The following is a 19211-nucleotide window of genomic DNA, read 5'->3' on the forward strand; positions in this document are numbered from 1 at the left end:
TCTCATACGGGTGCGGTGTTAAGACCGACGATTGCGTCGGCATGGGTGTGTAGCGCAATTGCAGCTTGGACAGGAGCTGACAGATCAGTTCGATACTATGGATAAGGATACTATATTCCTAACTCTAGCCCATATAAAAGACGCAGTCTTATTTATGAGGGATGCTCAAAGGGACATTGGATTGCTAGCTTCTAGGGCCAATGCCATGTCTATCTCAGCGAGAAGATCCTTATGGACTCGCCAATGGACGGGTGATGCGGATTCCAAAAAACATATGGAAGTACTACCCTATAAGGGTGATGTATTGTTTGGGGATGGGCTGACGGACCTGGTTTCCACAGCTACAGCAGGTAAATCAAATTTTTTACCATATATTCCCCAACAGCAAAAGAAAGCAACACCCTATCAGATGCAGTCCTTTCGGTCGCACAAGTCCAAAAGAGGTCGGAGATCCTCTTTCCTCGCCAGAGGTAAGGGCAGAGGCAAGAGAGCACCTGCTTCGGCAGGTGCCCAGGAACAAAAGTCCTCCCCGGCTGCTCCAAAAATCACAGCATGACGCTGGGACTCCCCTGAGGGAGTCCGCACCGGTGGGGGCATGTCTTCGACTTTTCAGTCAGGCCTGGGTCAGTTCGGACCTGAATCCCTGGGTGTTGGAAATAGTTTCCCAGGGTTACAAATTGGAATTCGAGGATGTGCCCCCGAGCCGATTTTTCAAATCGGCCCTACCAGCTTCCACATCGGAAAGGGATGTAGTGTTAGCTGCAATTCAAACGCTGTGTATACAGCAAGTGATAATCAAGGTTCCCCTGCACCAGCAGGGAAGAGGTTACTATTCAACCCTATTTGTGGTCCCGAAACCGGACGGTACGGTCAGACCGATTTTGAATCTGAAATCCCTAAACCTGTACATAAAAAGATTCAAATTCAAAATGGAATCTCTCAGAGCAATAATAGCCAACATGGAGGAGGGGGAGTTTATGGTGTCTCTGGACATAAAGGATGCGTACCTTCATGTCCCCATATATGCCCCCCATCAGGAATACCTGAGATTCGCTGTACAGGATTGTCATTACCAATTTCAGACGTTGCCGTTTGGACTTTCCACGGCCCCAAGGATTTTCACCAAGATAATGGCGGAAATGATGGTGGTCCTGCGCAAGCATGGAGTCACAATTATCCCATACTTGGACGATCTCCTGATAAAAGCGAGATCAAAGGAGAAATTGCTGAGCAGTGTGGCGCTCTCTCCGAGAGTGCTCCAGCAACACGGCTGGATTCTAAATCTACCAAAGTCACAGTTGATTCCGACAACTCGACTACCGTTCCTAGGTATGATACTGGATACGGAACAAATGAAGGTCTTCCTCCCAATAGAGAAAGCCCAAGACATCCAGAACATGGTCAGAGACCTGCTAAAACCGAAAAGGGTGTCAGTTCACCAATGCACTCGAGTTCTGGGGAAAATGGTGGCGGCCTACGAGGCCATTCCCTTCGGAAGGTTCCATGCAAGGACTTTTCAATGGGACCTTCTGGACAAGTGGCCCGGGTCCCATCTGCACTTACATCGGAAAATAACTCTGTCCCCAGGAACCAGAGTGTCCCTCCTGTGGTGGTTGCAAAGTGCTCACCTGCTGGAGGGTCGCCGGTTCGGGATTCAGCACTGGATCCTGGTTACCACGGACGCGAGCCTCCGAGGATGGGGAGCGGTCACACAGGGAAAGACTTTTCAGGGTCTTTGGTCAGACCAGGAGTCCTGTCTACACATCAATGTGTTGGAACTCAGGGCCATTTACATTGGCCTTCGACAAGCGTAGAGTTTTCTTCGAAACCTTCCGGTTCTGATTCAATCAGACAATGTCACAGCAGTGGCTCATGTGAACCGCCAAGGCGGGACAAGAAGCAGAGTCGCGATGGCGGAAGCCACAAGGATCCTTCATTGGGCGGAAAATCATGTAAGCGCTCTGTCGGCTGTCTTCATTCCGGGAGTGGACAACTGGGAAGCAGATTTCCTCAGCAGACACGATCTTCATCCAGGAGAGTGGGGACTTCATCAAGAAGTCTTTGCAGACATAACACGTCTTTGGGGAACTCCTCAAATAGACATGATGGCGTCACGCCTCAACAAAAAACTTCGGAGGTATTGCGCCAGGTCTCGGGACCCTCAGGCAGTAGCAGTAGACGCACTGGTAACACCGTGGGTGTTCGAATCGGTCTACGTGTTTCCTCCTCTTCCTCTCATCACGAAAGTGTTGAGGATCATAAGACGAAGAAGAGTACAGACAATACTCGTTGTCCCTGACTGGCCTCGAAGGGCCTGGTACTCGGATCTACAAGAGATGCTCACAGGAGACCCCTGGCCTCTTCCTCTGAGGGAAGACCTGTTACAGCAGGGGCCCTGTGTATTTCAAGACTTACCGCGGTTACGTTTGACGGCATGGCGGTTGAACGCCGAATCCTAGCAAAAAAGGGGATTCCGGAAGAGGTCATCCCTACTTTAATAAAGGCTAGGAAGGAGGTGACGATAAAACATTATCACCGTATCTGGCGAAAGTATGTGTCTTGGTGTGAGACCAAGAATGCACCTACGGAAGATTTTCATCTGGGTCGTCTTCTCCACTTCCTACAGACAGGAGTGGATATGGGCCTGAAATTAGGCTCGGTTAAGGTACAGATTTCGTCCCTCTCGATTTTCTTTCAGAAGGAATTGGCTTCTCTTCCAGAAGTCCAGACGTTTGCAAAGGGAGTGCTGCACATCCAGCCCCCTTTTGTGCCTCCAGTGGCACCATGGGACCTGAACGTGGTGTTGCAGTTCCTAAAATCACACTGGTTTGAACCGCTTAACAAGGTTGAGTTGAAATTTCTTACCTGGAAGGTGGTCATGTTGTTGGCCTTAGCATCAGCAAGGCGAGTGTCAGAATTGGCGGCTCTATCACACAAGAGCCCCTACTTGATTTTTCATGTGGATCGAGCTGAATTGAGGACACGTCCGCAATTTTTGCCTAAAGTGGTTTCGTCGTTCCATATGAATCAACCTATTGTGGTGCCTGTGGCTACCGGTGACATGGAGGATTCCAGATCCCTGGACGTAGTCAGGGCCTTAAAAATTTATGTAGCCAGGACGGCTAGAATTAGGAAAACAGAGGCTCTGTTTGTCCTGTATGCGGCCAATAAGATTGGCGCTCCTGCTTCAAAGCAGACTATTGCTCGCTGGATCTGTAATACGATTCAGCAGGCTCACTCTAAGGCTGGATTGCCGGTACCAAATTCGGTTAAGGCCCATTCCACTAGGAAGGTGGGCTCTTCTTGGGCGGCTGCCCGAGGCGTCTCGGCTTTACAACTTACCGAGCGGCGACTTGGTCGGGGTCAAACACTTTTGCTAAATTCTACAAGTTTGATACCCTGGCTGATGAGGACCTAGCGTTTGCTCAGTCGGTGCTGCAGAGTCGTCCGCACTCTCCCGCCCGATTGGATGCTTTGGTATAAACCCCATGGTCCTTACGGAGTCCCCAGCATCCTCTAGGACGTAAGAGAAAATAAGATTTTAAACCTACCGGTAAATCTATTTCTCCTAGTCCGTAGAGAATGCTGGGCGCCCGTCCCAGTGCGGAAAATCGGCAACACTTGTATATAGTTGTTGCTTACATAAGGGTTATGTTACAGTTGACATCGGTCTTGGACCGTTACTGTTGTTTTTGTTCATACTGTTAACTGGTTATGTATGTTCCAGGTTACATGGTATGATTGGTGTGGGCTGGTATGAATCTTGCCCTTGGATTGCTAAATCCTGCCTTGTATTGTCCATCTCCTCTGGGCACAGTTCTCTAACTGAGGTCTGGAGGAGGGGCATAGAGGGAGGAGCCAGTGCACACCCATAGTCAAAGTTATTTTTAGGTGCCCTATCTCCTGCGGAGCCCGTCTATACCCCATGGTCCTTACGGAGTCCCCAGCATCCTCTACGGACTAGGAGAAATAGATTTACTGGTAGGTTTAAAATCTTATTTTTGCACATTTATCCCCCAAAAAGGTGGCATTATCTGTCAAACCATAAAAAAAGCGTTTATTTTTAAATAATTCATAGTAGAAAGAGAAATGTCTCATCTAATGTTTAATTGGCTAATATAACTTCTGCCATTTCACTGATGAAGATCATCTCAATCCCAAGTCACAGGGTTTAATGAATAAATAGTACTTTATGATATGAACTTTCTTTACCTTCGTTAGGTCAGTACACTAATTAAGTCATTAGTGCTTCTGTGACCTATATAGGAGTTTCAGTATTTGTTTTCTGTTCACTAATATTTTTTCTCTTTTACCTATCAAGAAATTAAGGAGCTAGAAAACAACATCCGGAAAGCATTGTCTTTTGACAACCGGGGAGAAGAGCACAAAGCAGCAGCATCCGCTGCAACAGACAGTCAGGTGATAATATTGGGGGAGAACGGAGAAAACGGGGAGATCAAACTTCACCAGGCAAAGAGGATAGGCCTGGAGGACTTCAACTTCATCAAAGTATTAGGGAAAGGCAGTTTTGGAAAGGTAAGTGGTGTATCCTCAGGGGGCAATGTTGTATTTTGTGCACAGCCTATCCCACTGCCTCTCCTTCTATACCGTAAACGTGGAGGATTGAACCTTACTGGCTGAGAGGAGGGGGTTGTGTCAAAAAAAACATCAATTAACCAATCTGTCAGGCACTGGGAGGGGGGGCAGTGAAATATATTTTACATCATTAGTAGTATAAGTTTCCTCTAATCACAACTAGGTAAGTTATATATTTTTCAATGTTCCTCTTTGAGTCTTACTTCATCATAGGTATAGACCAGTGGTCGAATGAAAACCCTCTGTGCACGAGCTCTGAATATTTTACAGCTCTTACCTGGAGAAGTAAAGCTAATATACATTATATATATATACATATATATATATATATTTTTTTTTTTTATTAAAGACGAGAGTAATTAATAAAAAGCCCCCAGTCATTTCATTGACCGATGCCACCAGTCAGTACTAGAGGAACTAACTCCTTCCTTCCCCCAATAATGTTACCACATGTTTTAAAAACTTAATGTTAAGGACATTGATGAAGTCATGTTTTTTTACATTTGTCCTATAGTTTTAGTTTTTGCTAACTTGATCAATCATCTTTGGAGTCCATTATAATGAATGGCAATATGCTAGTGCTTTGTAATAAGTTTTTTGAAAGAACTCCAATCCTGTAGTTAGTATTTCCTTGTGCTCTCTTACTAATCTTATGGGGCCCACACACGCTGCTATTTGTGCTAGGTGCGATTTGAGCCTATACAATCTGTGCTTTGCGATTTGGACTAAGTGGGGTATGCTATTTGAACTACATCCGATTTTGAATACACTACAATGTACTATGGGGGTAATTCCAAGTTGATCGCAGCAGGACATTTTTTAGCAGTTGGGCAAAACCATGTGCACTGCAGGGGAGGCAGATATAACATTTGCAGAGAGAGTTAGATTTGGGTAGGTTATATTGTTTCTGTGCAGGGTAAATACTGGCTGCTTTATTTTTACACTGCAAATTAGATTGCAGATTGAACACACCACACCCAAATCTAACTCTCTCTGCACATGTTATATCTGCCTCCCCTGCAGTGCACATGGTTTTGCCCAACTGCTAAAAAATTTCCTGCTGCGATCAACTTGGAATTACCCCCCATATGCGATGTAGTACAAAAATACCTGCCTGCACATACTATTTTCCCTTGAGATATGGACTAGACGGGAGCGTGCGTCGCATCGCAAGGGACAATACACACGGTGCGATTTGAACTAGACGAGATGCTATTTGAACTAAAAAGATCAAATAACATGCGAGAATCGCACAGTGTGTGGGCTTTATTATTGAGGTTTTGCAATTAATAATATATGTGGGTATGGCCAGTTCAGTAAACGGCCAAAAATATGACAGAGCGCTAACACCCCTTCTTGATACACCCCCTACATATAGGGGTAACATCTGTAGTATCTACATTGCATAGTGCTAGGCATATTTTTTTTATTTATCACATTAGCTGCCTGAATTAGTGAGATGCAGGACAGCCGTCCACATAAATATGGCAGCAATTACTAAACATCTTTTTAGCAGTATAATAGGTAAATACAATTTCTGATAATTACTGGTTAGGTAAAATAGGATTGTTTTGGTGTTTTATCCACCTGTATTAGTAAAACCAATCACTTAATTTCAAGTCATACTGTCATATAAGTTCAGCCCTCAATTAAGCCTGCATGACATCGGTCCAATACAAAATTAATTTAAAAACCCCCAAGCATCTGGTCTTTTTAGTGCAAAATGTGTTTATTGAAGAACAATAGCAATAACAAACGGTTCACAATCAGTCAGTCATGAAAGAGAGTAGTGTTGCAATACAACTGAAGGCCTGTTTAACTCCCATGGCCATTAACAGAAAAGCTTGTGTCAAAGTTTTATAACAGCGCAGCACATGGACAGATATAGTACGATGGCAAACACATCATGTTAACCGTATTAGCTCAAAGCATAAAGCATCTGGTCTTTTTACAGTAATGATTACACTCCCCTATATATCTCCCTCTCAATAGTTCTTTGTCTTCTCACTCCAAGTAGGAAGCCTTAAGTTCTTCCTACAACCACATTTCATTCTGTTATTAGTACCCAAATAATAACCTGTAATACAGATATGTAGCACGAATTAGCCGAATCCACAGGCAAAATGGATCCGATAAGAATCATTGAGACCAATCTTATTACATGAGAGAGATACAATGCTTACATTTTATACAAAAAAATAAATAAATAAATAATAAATATGAAATATAAAGATAGTCTTAAATATTTTTCCTATAAACTAAAAGGGTTCAAAATTGACAGTCTCACCTACATGAATCTGTTTTGCGGGAAGAGGCAAAAAAATGAAGCAAATACCAATGTCAAATTTGCTTCCCAAGAATTGTAGAAAACTCTACCTGTGGGATATGATATTGATCCCTGCCTGGGCTGTGACACAGCCTACCTTCTTCCTTGGCGTTCTGTGTCTGCAAATGAGGTCTTATGGCCCTTTGTCCAGAACAAGCTGCCATTCAGATCTATGGTCAGAGTCTTTGATGTTTCAGATCTTTAAGGAATTTAGATTAACTTGTCATGTGAGCAGTGAATACACAGTAAAGGCCATATTCAAATAGCCGTGGGCCATGACCCATCTACCCGTACCTCTGTGGTAACCAGTTTCACACTTTCTGGTTACAGGTCATGCTTGCCGAGTATAAAGGAAAAGATGAAGTATATGCTGTGAAGGTCCTGAAGAAGGATGTCATTCTACAAGACGATGATGTGGATTGCACTATGACAGAGAAAAGGATTTTAGCTCTAGCAAGAAAACATCCATATTTAACACAACTGTACTGCTGCTTTCAGACTAAGGTAACGTGAAATCTTGTACTCAGAGTAACGCCTATGCTAAATACAATATATAGTGTGTAATTCAATGTGTTACTATATATATATATATATATATATATATATACACACAGTACATGCAATGATGCAGTGGTTCACTGACATTTCAGAATGATATTACATCCTTTCATCAGGGTATAATAATTGCCACCATTACCAAGAAGAGACGGAAGATGGTGCAGCTTAAGCTGTACTTTCTGGTGTAGTAGAAACCCAACAACATGCAAAGAGGTACATCTGTGTCCCTAATAACAAAAAGAAGTCACACAGTGAGTGAAACGCGCGGTTATGCAATGTAAGGGCAGTGCCTAATCATAGCATACGGGCCACCACAATTATAGCATATGGGCCACCACATTGCTGGCAACAATACAGTGACCCATAGCAATAAGCAGGGCACTACAAAGGAAAGTAGGAATAGGATGTAGCTCCAAATGTGGAAAAACTTCAGCTGAACTAACAAGAAGGCCAAAATGGATTACAAAACAGTAAAGCAAATCAAAATACAAAGAAAGGCACCTATACAGTTTGTCATATAATATAGATTAAACTTTAGAAAATTACAGACAGTGATTAATTATAAGCATAAACTAAATGGGATGTAGTTATGTGACTGGCGGTCAGGAGACCACCGGTCACAATACAGAGATCTCCATCCATCCTGCCCCCCTGAAAATCCAGACAGTCAGCATGCCAACAGGGACTATTCACACTCGTGTGTGTCCACGACACCCATAGAGTGGGAACAGAACCTGTGGCGAGCGTAGCAAGGGGCTTCGTTGCACAGCGAGCAGTATATTTACAGCATTTCTTTAAGTGCCAGATAATAATATACACCACAAACTGAGTAGTGCCAGCCACACTAGGATCTGATGTCTTACACCTTGCTAGTGTTTAAAAAAAATCTGAGAAAAATAGGCAATGATTTTGTCCATCCATCCATCTTATTTCACTATAGCCATGCCCCCTGTCTGTTAAGCCTAGTTGCTTTATCCCAGTGACATGAGGACTACCTCCTAGAAAATGGATCTATTCCGTCTTTTCACATGTCTGTGACCTGTCATGGTGGGCTCATCTATACTTTAGTATGATGTGAGAGTACTTTGTAAACTGGCCACACGTGGTACAGTTCTGCCGCTTGGTCTGAGCACACACAGACAGGACCAGAGTCCTCTTCACTCATACACGCAAGCGGACAAATTGGATGAGATCTGCCAGACTGATCGCTTCCAGCACCGCTGGGGCCTAATAGTGCTGTCAGAAGATCTTCTCCCATTCACACCCACTAATATGTCCAATAACAATCCACTTAACTTCAATCAGACTAATATCCAACATGGAGGCCTTTCTAATACACTAACGATCTATCAGGTCCTGGGTTAAGTGATTTGGCTGAATCTTAGTTTGGTTGAATCGAATGACGGGTTTACTGTTTAGATACAGATTTATTGTTCTCACTTCCCAGCGTTGTAATAATGTTAATATTTTATCATTAATTTCCCTACTTATTTATGATATTATGCAAGTTAGCATTCAGACTGTGTACAATAATTGCCATAATCCTGTGTAACAATCCTAGAATTCGCTTTTGATCTGCTAAACATGACAATAAAATATTCTTTATTAAATGTAACAACTGCCAGAAGCTTTGCTCCTAATAATGATAATCTTATCCCAGACACTTACAATTTGCTCAGCTAACCAAACATGTCCACCGCAGGAAAAGCTGAATTTTCTCTATCAAGTGGGTGGAAATACCATCTCGTTATTACATAAACAGGATCTAGAAATGCTTCAGAAAATAGCTACAAAGCATTTGTGTTTGTAGCAATTTATTTCTGCAGTTCCAGCAAGTATGCTATTTTCTGCTCTGCAGTATTTAGTGCACAGGAAATAATAGCATTAGGTTGCTGATAAAAGATTGTGCTCGCCACTTGTAAACAGCTCTGCACTTCCACAGTGGGATTGTGTTTGTCTGTACAGTTCTGCACTTCCACAGTGGGATTGTGCTTGTCTGTACAGTTCATGCAGTTACAGTCAATTAAAGATTTGTTTTTACCATCAGGGGCAGATTGGGATGAGAAACCAGCGCGGGAAATGTATTGAAGCAGCCCTAATGGGGGCGGGGTCTGCTATGAGGGTGAAGGGTGTAGAGGTTGTGAGATCAGGCTTGGACTGGCCCACAGGGGTACAGGGGAAACCACCGGTGGGCCCCACTGCTCTAAGGATCAGGTTCTAGACTGTGCACTTGAATTAAACATTATACATATCTTACCTTATACTGGACTATGGTGTATATTCTAGAGAGCATTGCTGATAAGTAATCTGGTACATTATCATGCATGCAGCAGCTGAATTTACTGTATATATTTATGAAAGGGCCCAGACGTTGCACTCTCTAATCATTGGTCAAACCAATGAGGTGGCAGGCCACACCCCCTCTGGACTGGCTACACCTCTAAACATGGGCACCTACCACCGCCTTCCCCCGGTGGGCCCTACATACCCCAGTCCGACACTGTGTGAGATTCCTCCTCCATAAGGTCTGATTCTGAGTTGGAAGCAGTTGCGGCCTTCCTTGCATCTTTTTCTGCAGTTGAGTCTGACCTTATGCTAGTGACTCTACAGTGCCCTTTCCTGTGTACATCTGTGCATCCATATATGCAAGGATTGAGACGCCCGCTTTCAGTGCCTATAGATGCTGCAATCATGCTTTGTGCACCTTTAGACACCACCATCGCTCGCACCATTGTCACTTTCACCAGCCCTATGCTAGGTGCAGATCATCCGCCTCAGTATGGCCTCCAATGTGAGCAATTCAGTGTCTCTATACATAATCACTTTCAGCAACACATCCATACTCTGTTATATCTGCATCTGATTAGCCAACCCTATATAACCACACAGGAATGCCCAACACATTTTTAATACACTTTTTGGTGCTTGTGTCTGAATCTGTACTGCAACTCTGTACGAATACCATCGCAGTGCATTTATGTATGGTGCAACTCAAGTGCAGATGAAAACATAGCATAAAAAAAAACATTGGCCCCCACAGGAAAAAACACACATTGGCCCCCACAAAAAAAAAAAAAACAATAAAACAAATTGGCCCCCACATGGAAAAAAATAATTGTGTAATAATAGCTTTTGGTATTACAATTTTTTTTAAAAGGTCAAGTGACACTAAGAGGCTTGAAAACCTTGGCTGTAACATATTCTATATATTTATTAACATTTACGTAACACTGGCATATTCCATTGCACTTTCTTTCAGAGTCAGGCAGGGGTGGATTGGGAAATGAAAGTGGCTCTGGAAAAATTTGTAGAAGTAGCCTCATATGGGCAGCACCAGAGGTTTACCGTGTAACCATGACGGCAGCACCACCCTTCACATGTTAACAATCAAAACAGGCCACACATGCACATCGGCCCACTGGGGATCTTCCCGGTGGGGGCCAGTGGGCAGAGTCTTATCTGTTTACCGTAGATGTACTGTGTGCTTTTGATTAGAAAACTGTTTTGCAGCAAATATAGCCAGATATCTGTGCCAGTGCAATAACACTTTAATGTTGTGTCTTAGAATGTCCACAAGGTGGCAGCAGAGTCATTGGCTTTTCTGTTGTTTGTTTTAACATTTAACATATTGAAATCATACTTGCCTACCTGACCCTCTCCATGAGGGAGAAAATTCTCTGTTCCTGGACTTTCCTGGTAATGTATGATTGCCATCACCTGTGGTGAAACACCTTTCTTATCAATTAACTAGCTCACCACAGGTGATGGCAATCATACATTACCAGGAAAGTCCAGGAACAGAGCATTCTCTCCCTCATGGAGAGGGTCAGGTAGGCAAGTATGATTGAAATGAACCAGAAAAATACCTTAATACAGAGTTTCTCAAACTCTGCTATGTCAGTCCAGGTTTTAAGGATATCCATATCGGAGTCCAGATGGTTAAATCAAATTGAGGTACTAATTAAGTCACCTGTGCTGAAGCATGGATATCCTTCCAACCTGGACTTCAGTGGCAGAGTTTGGGTGAACTCTGCCTTAGTAAGTTTTATACCTTCAGTAAGTAATAGGGAAATAAAGTTTTGGATACGATAACAATGTCTTTACATGGTCTGGGCTGTCCAGGGCAGATGGGCCTAGTCATTGGTGGTTATTTTAGGCACATTAGTGGTGTCTATTGAGTTAAGGAGGAAAGCGTTCTTTGCAAGAGTAGGAGGATTGCTGTAACAACAGGATGCAATCTGCAGCTCTGAGACTGGAATACAAGAAAATCATTTACAGACACAGAGGCTGAGTCTGAGCTGATTACTTTGCACCTCTGCAAAACCATGCTGCACTGCAGGTGGGGCAGATGTAACATGTGCAGAGAGAGTTAGATTTGGGAGGGGCACATACCTCCCAACATGACCCTCTCCAGTAGGGACAGAATACTCTGCTCCTGGACTTTCCTCTTAATTTATGATTGCCATCACCTGTGCTGAAGCACCTTTCTTATCCATTAACCTGTTCAAAACAGGTGCCGGCAATCTTAAATTAAGAGAAAAGTCCAGAAACAGAGCATTGTGTCCCTCCTGGAGAGCGTCATGTTGGGAGGTATGGGAGCGTGTCAAACTGAAATGTAAATTGCAGTGTAAAAATACAGATGCCCAGCATCTATGGGCTACATGCAAAAGCAGCCAGTATGTACACTGCGTGCAAAAAAATAAAAAATATTTTCACAGCTTTACTATCACGGTGTGCGTGTACTGTTTTTATTTGGGTATTTTTTTGTAGTAGAACTACAGGTACCAGCGGGCCCGTTTTTCCCCCGGATGCTGGTATTTGTGGTTCTCCAAGTACCAGCTTGCGGGGAGGCTTGCTGGGACTTGTAGTTCTGCTGCAAAAAACAATATTCTTTTATTTGACACAAGGCTATCAGCCCTCCATCCGCAGCCCTTGGATGGGGGGGACAGCCTCGGGCTTCACCCCTGGCCCTTGGGTGGCTGGAGGGGGGGGACCCCTTGATTTAAGGGGTCCCCACTCCAGGGTACCCCGGCCAGGGGTGACTAGTTGGGGATTTGCGGCCGCAGGGACCGATATAAAAGTGTCCCCCCGCTGTGGCATTATCTCTCCAGCTAGTGGAGCCCGGTGCTGGTGTTAAAAATACGGGGGACCCCTACGTCTTTTGTCCCCCGTATTTTTTGCACCAGGACTGGACGCAGAGCCCGGTGCTGGTTCTAAAAATATGGGGGATCCCCTGTCAATTTTTTCCCCGTATTTCTACAACCAGGACCGGCTCAAAGAGCCCGAGGCTGGTTATGCTTAGGAGGGGGGACCCCACGCATTTTTTTTTCTTGATTTGAACCCATTCCCACTGAAAGCCATGCTCTCTCTATTTTAGTCAGTTAAAAAAAAATATTCTTTTAAAAAATATATAAATAATACTTGTGTCTCCTAATAGACAAACCAAGCACATAATCCCTTCTAATATAAATAGATATGCTATTATCAATAAAAAAACACACACACAAAAAAACATGTTTTTAAATTTTTTTATTAGATTCCGCCAGCAAAGTGAGGTGGAATGAAATTGACGAAATTACTGTCAAAAAGCACTGTTGTCGAATCGACATTCTTCAATTGAATATACTTTTGTCGAAAAGCCGCATTTTTTACCATTGCAGACATGTCGAATTTGACAACTGTCGAATTTTAAAAAGTCGAATCTGAAACGTCCGTTTTTTTGTCGAAAAGTACTGTATTGCATTGTCGAATATTTTTTTTGTGTCGAAAATGCCCCGTTTTTCGACATTTGCGGAAATTCGACCGCAATTGCATATACCCCTTAGAGTTTACTAACAACATCCAGCAAAATATTACCGTCAGTTATACACTGAAAGCTACTAAGCACACGAGACCGCAACTGCGGAGAACAAGCAGCTGGACATAGGCCCAGCAGAGGATGCAGTGACCATATTTTCGCTATCAGCTGAAATACTTGAATACCTACAATCAAGGAAAGAACTTTTTGAAGTTTTTGTTGAATTTAAATGGGCTTTTGACAGTGTGGACTGAGAATCTGTTTGGTGTGCCATCAAGGCGGAGAGCAGCCCACAGAACACCCTTAAGGTGTTCAAGCTCTCTACAACAATGGCTCAAACAAAGTTAAATATGCAGGCCAAATGTCCCAACCATTCACAATCTCAATTGGCGTCAAGCAAGGTTAAATAGTATATACTTTTCAACATAGCTATAGGGGTCAATGTAAAAAAATGTAAAAAAACTCGTGTTTTATCTAATAGCTATAGGGGTGTATTCAATAACTGTCGGAAGCTGCCGTCTTGTCGGAAAGACTGCAGCTTCCGACAGAAATAGGTCGGAAGGGGTTCCAACCTATTCAATAGGGTCTGATTTTTTCCGACTTGTCGGAAAACACGTGGATCGGCCGAATAGCCGCCGATCCACGTGCTTCTGTCGGAAATGGGGCCAAATCCGACAGGTTTTGGCCCCTTTTCTGACAAACTCAATCCGACTTGAAAACAAGTTGGATTGAGGTGAGAAGACGAGCGGTGCTGCGGGCGGCTGGGGGAACTGAGATCGACGGCCGGCGGGGGGAGCTGGCTGCGGGGGGACATGTCTGCAGCGGCGGGGCGAGGTGCTGCAGGGAGAGAGGTGCCTGGTCGCCCGGCCAGGCACCTCTCTCCCTGCAGCGCGTCCCCCTGCAGGCAGCTCCCCCCTCCGGCAGCCGATCTGTGCTCTCCCCGCCGCCCACAGCACCTCTCTCCCTGCATCCAGCTCCCCCCGCCGGCCGCCAATCTGTGCTATCCCCACCGCCCGCAGCACCTCTCTCCCTGCATCTGGCTCCTCCCGCCGACCGCCTATCTGTGCTCTCCCCGCCGCCCTCAGCACCACTCTCCCTGCATCCGGCTCCTCCTGCCGGCGCCGATCTCTGCTTCCCACCCGCCGCCCAGCTTACCCCCACCGACTTCCCGCTCTCGCCTGCCGCCATCTGCGTACCTGGCCGCTGCTGTCAGCGCATCTGCAGCCGCTGACAGCAGCGGCAGAACGGGTCCCTGTGTACGGCCAAATCCGACAGTCGGATTTGGCCGTCCATTGAATAGGGGTTGTCAGATCCATTCCGACAACTGCATGTTGGAATGGATCCGACTCTTATTGAATATACCCCATAGACTGGATTCTCAAAAAAACTTTTCTAAATGAAATGGGCACCATTACTGGCAAACATACAGCCCTCATAGATGTGGTCTACGCCGATAATATAGTCTTTCTCGGCAAAAACATGCAGGATTCTTGAAACATCCTAAATAAGCCCCACACAAATGCAGCAAAGCCTGGCTTACAGATAAATGCAGAAAAAAAAACAAGTGCATTATTACTGGAAATATGCCTGTGCGGCTAATCCTAAATGGAAACATCATTGAACAAATGGATACCTTTAAATACCTGGGTTCAACTATCAATGGTCAACAGATAGCGGTTACAAGAGACATCACAAGCCGTATAGGTTGTGCCACAACTGGCTTTGCATCTCCGAAAAAAGGCCACAGGAACCAACAGGACATTTCCATTGCCACAAAAAGGAAGGCATTCCAACACATTGGTTAGAACAATATTACTTTTTGGTACAGAATCATGGACAATCTTTAATAACAACCTAATAAGGCTGGAACGTTTCCAAATGAGGTGCTTACGAAACATACTACAAGCAAAACTAACAGACCGCTGGAGAAATTAAAACATCCAAAAACTATGCCAAGACCAACCCACAATCCTGTATTGAAAGACAATGTTTGGTCATGTCTGCAGAACGGAGTCTAAAAGAATACCGTACCAGTGGCTAAATAACACACGCCCGGATGGATGGAAAATAGCACGTGCTGCGCCAAAGAAAACATGGCTAAAGCAGGTTTCCCAAAACCTTCAACCATTGCACTTCCATACTGATGATGCCGCAAGCCCATACCTCCCAACATGACCCTCTCCAGGAGGGACAGAATGCTCTGCTACTGGACTTCCCTCCTAATTGATGATTGCCATCACCTGTGCTGAAACACATTTCTTATCCATTGACCTGTTCAAAACAGGTGCTGCCAATCACAAATTAAGAGAAAAGTCCAGAAGCAGAGCATTGTGTCCCTCCTGGGGAGGGTCATGTTGGGAGGTATGCTCAAGCCGTCCTAAACCGATCCCAGTGGCGCGCAGTTATTAGAGATTTCCTGCCTTTGGCTGTCACATTGCGGCCAGCTTACCCTACCCGCGCTGACGACAGTTAAGTCTAAGTAAAGTAGCGCTGTGCTTATTTCTAAGCAAGACATTTTGTTCTTTTCAGAAGGAGAGAGTGAATTGGGTTCTGCTGTACAATTTTCAAATTATATGGCAAAATATTATTTGTTAAATTATTTAATGAATCATTTATTTTCCAAAATAGAAGACCGGTATATACAAGGCACATAGTAATTACTTCCACTTATAATTACATATATATGTGTAGCGATTCTATTGCTCCAAACCACTGTAAATAAATAGGCTGTAAGGAACGTGTATGAAAGCTCACGTTCTTCCGAATAAAGAGAGACACACAATACAATACCAATAAAAGCTTTTCTGAGCTGGTGGGTTATATCCCACAGTCTGCTCTCTATTTTACAGATGATGCGGAGTGGAGGCTGTAATTACTGACCTGTATGTACTGTATATATCCACAGTACTTTATATACGGCCTCTCCAGTCATACCAGTGGCTACACTTCAGATTTCACCACCACTTACAGAAAATATATATACGTAGGGGTCTATTTATCAAGCTGAAAAATGCAGTCAATGTTTATGGAAGGGTGCCATAGTAAATATTGGAGATATCTGTGGTGTTCCCTCTCTGAGCACTTGCAAAGACAGTTTCTGTAACTTTCTGTGGAGACTGCAAAAAAAAGTCCCATTTACCAAGCATCCATAATCTAAGCAAGGCCCCGTTAGCTAACACCACTTTTTTATAGCGTTGGCCATTATAGCCTATCAGTGACATAATTTATTTGGATCCCTCTATGGCACAGGTTCTCAGACTCGGTCCTCAGGACCCCACACTGTGCATGTTTTGCAGGTCTCCTCACAGAATCACAAGTGAAATTATTTGCTCCACCTGTGGACCTTTTAAAATGTGTCAGTGAGTAATTAATACACCTGTGCACCTGCTGGGTTACCTGCAAAACATGCACTGTGTGGGGTCCTGAGGACCGAATTGAGAACCCCTGCTCTATGGTAACTTGCCTGATGGTTGACCATGCACATTAATGTTTACCTGTTTAGTTTTCCCCTTTGCCTGCATGGACTCTTGTAGGAGCCTGTGTCATGGCTTAAAACCCACAATAAATTGCTGTAGCTTAGGCAGTAATTAGCCTGAGTGTATTTTGAACGAAGAAAGTGAGCTTTAAGGTTAAAAGTGTACCATTGACAAGATATAAATCAAATAAAGTATGTAAACTAAACATTATCTACAAGCTGTGTTGCCTAACAATTCATAAATTGCTATCTTTCTAGTACACACTTGCAGTTGTTTTGATATATCACAGATCCTTTGTTTGTACTCTCAGGACTGTTCAGCAAAGCGTCCTAACACCTCTCGCCCGCAGCACATAATCTCAGTGGCAGCGATTACAACTGTATAGTGCACAGTTTCTCAAACTCGGTCCTCAGGACCCCACACGGTGCATGTTTTGCAGGTCTCCTCACAGATCACAAGTGAAATAATTAGCTCCACCTGTGGATCTTTTAAAATGTGTCAGTGACTAATTAATACACCTGTGCACCTGCTGGGTTACCTGCAAAACATGCACTGTGTGGGGTCCTGAGGACCGAGTTTGAGAACCACTGGTATAGTGGTTTTGTTTTTCATTGTGTGACAGATTTTAGCACTGACTAAAGGGCCCTACACATTGGCCGATCCGCCGCCGAGCTGCCCAACGGCGGATACGGCCGACGGGCGACCCGGCGGCAGGGGGGCAGTGACGGGGGGAGTGAAGTTTCTTCACTCCCCCCGTCACGCGGCTCCATTGAAGTGCAGGCAAATATGGACGAGATCGTCCATATTGGCCTGCATGTACAGCCGACGGGGGACCAGCGATGAACGAGCGCGGGGCCGCGCATCGTTCATCGCTGGAGCCTCCACACTGAAAGATATGAACGAGTTCTCGTTCATTTATGAACGAGATCGTTCATATCTTTGGCTGATGTCGGCTAGTGTGTAGGGCCTATAAGCCGTAATGTGCAAAAACATTTAACTATAACCGTGCAGTGCAAAAGCAAAAATAAATAAACAGAAATGTGTAGACATGGAATTTGATTGAATGAATATGTTGAGGTGCTTAATATCTATGATCTAGTAATTGTTCAAACCAGAGCAGAAGCAGCCTATTTATGCAACCCTTCCATTAAATTAAATTCCAGCTAAATTACAAATACTTGACGATTTTTGGACTGTGTAACAATGCCTCACTAAACCTTTATATTATGGATGAAGAAGCGCCTGTATTCAGAGTGACCACCTTTCATGGTAAGCTTTCCTGTGTGTACTACTAAATATATATATTTTATTTCCTGTGAATTTTAATAACATCTATTCCAGGAATGGAAATGAATGAATCTAAATATAGTTTGCAGCCTCTCTACAGGGATGTAGAATAAATTATTAGAAGATTGAGATTTCTGTAAACAGCTCCCTAACGGCTTCATGTTTAGTATCCCAAGTGGACAGTGCTGTGCTCGTCTGATTTTACAGTTTATTTCTCTAACATCACAGTCCAGCTCAAATATATGAAGAGATTTTAATGTTCCAACTGTAAATTCGTCAAATTGTGACAATTCAAATGCTCAAATAATGTAAAAAAAAAAAAAATTTGCAATGTCCTCAAGTCATACCAACAATCCAGGTTTAAAGGATAGCCATACTTGAGCAATGGTGATTTTTTTTAATACCGCAGTTATTTTGTTTTTAACCATCTGTGCTCAAGCATGGTTATCCTTAAATCCTGGACTGTTAGGGTGCCTTGACCGAGGCAGGTACTTTTAAAATACTCTGCTATCTTATGTTGGAAATATAAGCGTACCTCCCACCTGTCCCAATTTCAGCAGGACAGTCCAGCTTTTTAGGCCCTGTCCCGCTGTCCCACCTGCAGACCGCTGTATCCCGCTGGCAGTTGGGAGGTTGGGGGACACTCTGGCACATCTACAGTACTTTGCGTAGCAAGCAAGTGCTGAATGGATGCCATGTCCTTGCATGCCCCTGGGTCCAGGGGGGCCCACACCGCATACACTGCACCCATATTCTGATATTCACCTTTCCGGAGCCCAGCGCCGAGCACCGCTCTCGCGGCAAAAAGCGCAGCTAAAATGGTCTCTGCATATGCGCAATAGCTAAATTGGTCTCCGAACATGGCAGGCGCCATGTTTCTGGAGACCTGTGCACCGCACCATGCAGAGGAGGGGGCCCACCCAGAGGTGCACACGGCCCCCTCCTCTGTTAAAGCGCCCCTGGAGAGATCGTATAATACTGTAAAAATAAAAAAACAGCACTATTAAGGGAAAACTGCTTATAAGAATATAATGGATATTACCAACAAAAATATAAATAAATATAATGGTGCAGCTGATAAAAGTAATAATTCAACATTTATTTAAAAAAACAATGAATGTTCCACATAGAGGGTCAATGTTAAACGAGCAAATTAGCACACATTCAAGTA

The 19211-nt window shown here is 44.0% G+C and overlaps 1 protein-coding gene across 1 annotated transcript in view; it reads left to right on the top strand.

The window, feature by feature from the left end:
- Positions 1–19211, top strand: part of PRKCE (protein kinase C epsilon) — a 707603-nt gene that overhangs the window by 447609 nt on the left and 240783 nt on the right. The window contains exons 9-10 of the mRNA XM_063918382.1: positions 4322–4536; positions 7253–7426. Coding sequence (XP_063774452.1) covers positions 4322–4536; positions 7253–7426 — 389 coding nt within the window. The remainder of the gene's footprint in view (positions 1–4321; positions 4537–7252; positions 7427–19211) is intronic.

The sequence above is a fragment of the Pseudophryne corroboree genome, chromosome 4 (genome assembly GCF_028390025.1).
Source record: "Pseudophryne corroboree isolate aPseCor3 chromosome 4, aPseCor3.hap2, whole genome shotgun sequence".
NCBI lineage: Eukaryota > Metazoa > Chordata > Amphibia > Anura > Myobatrachidae > Pseudophryne > Pseudophryne corroboree.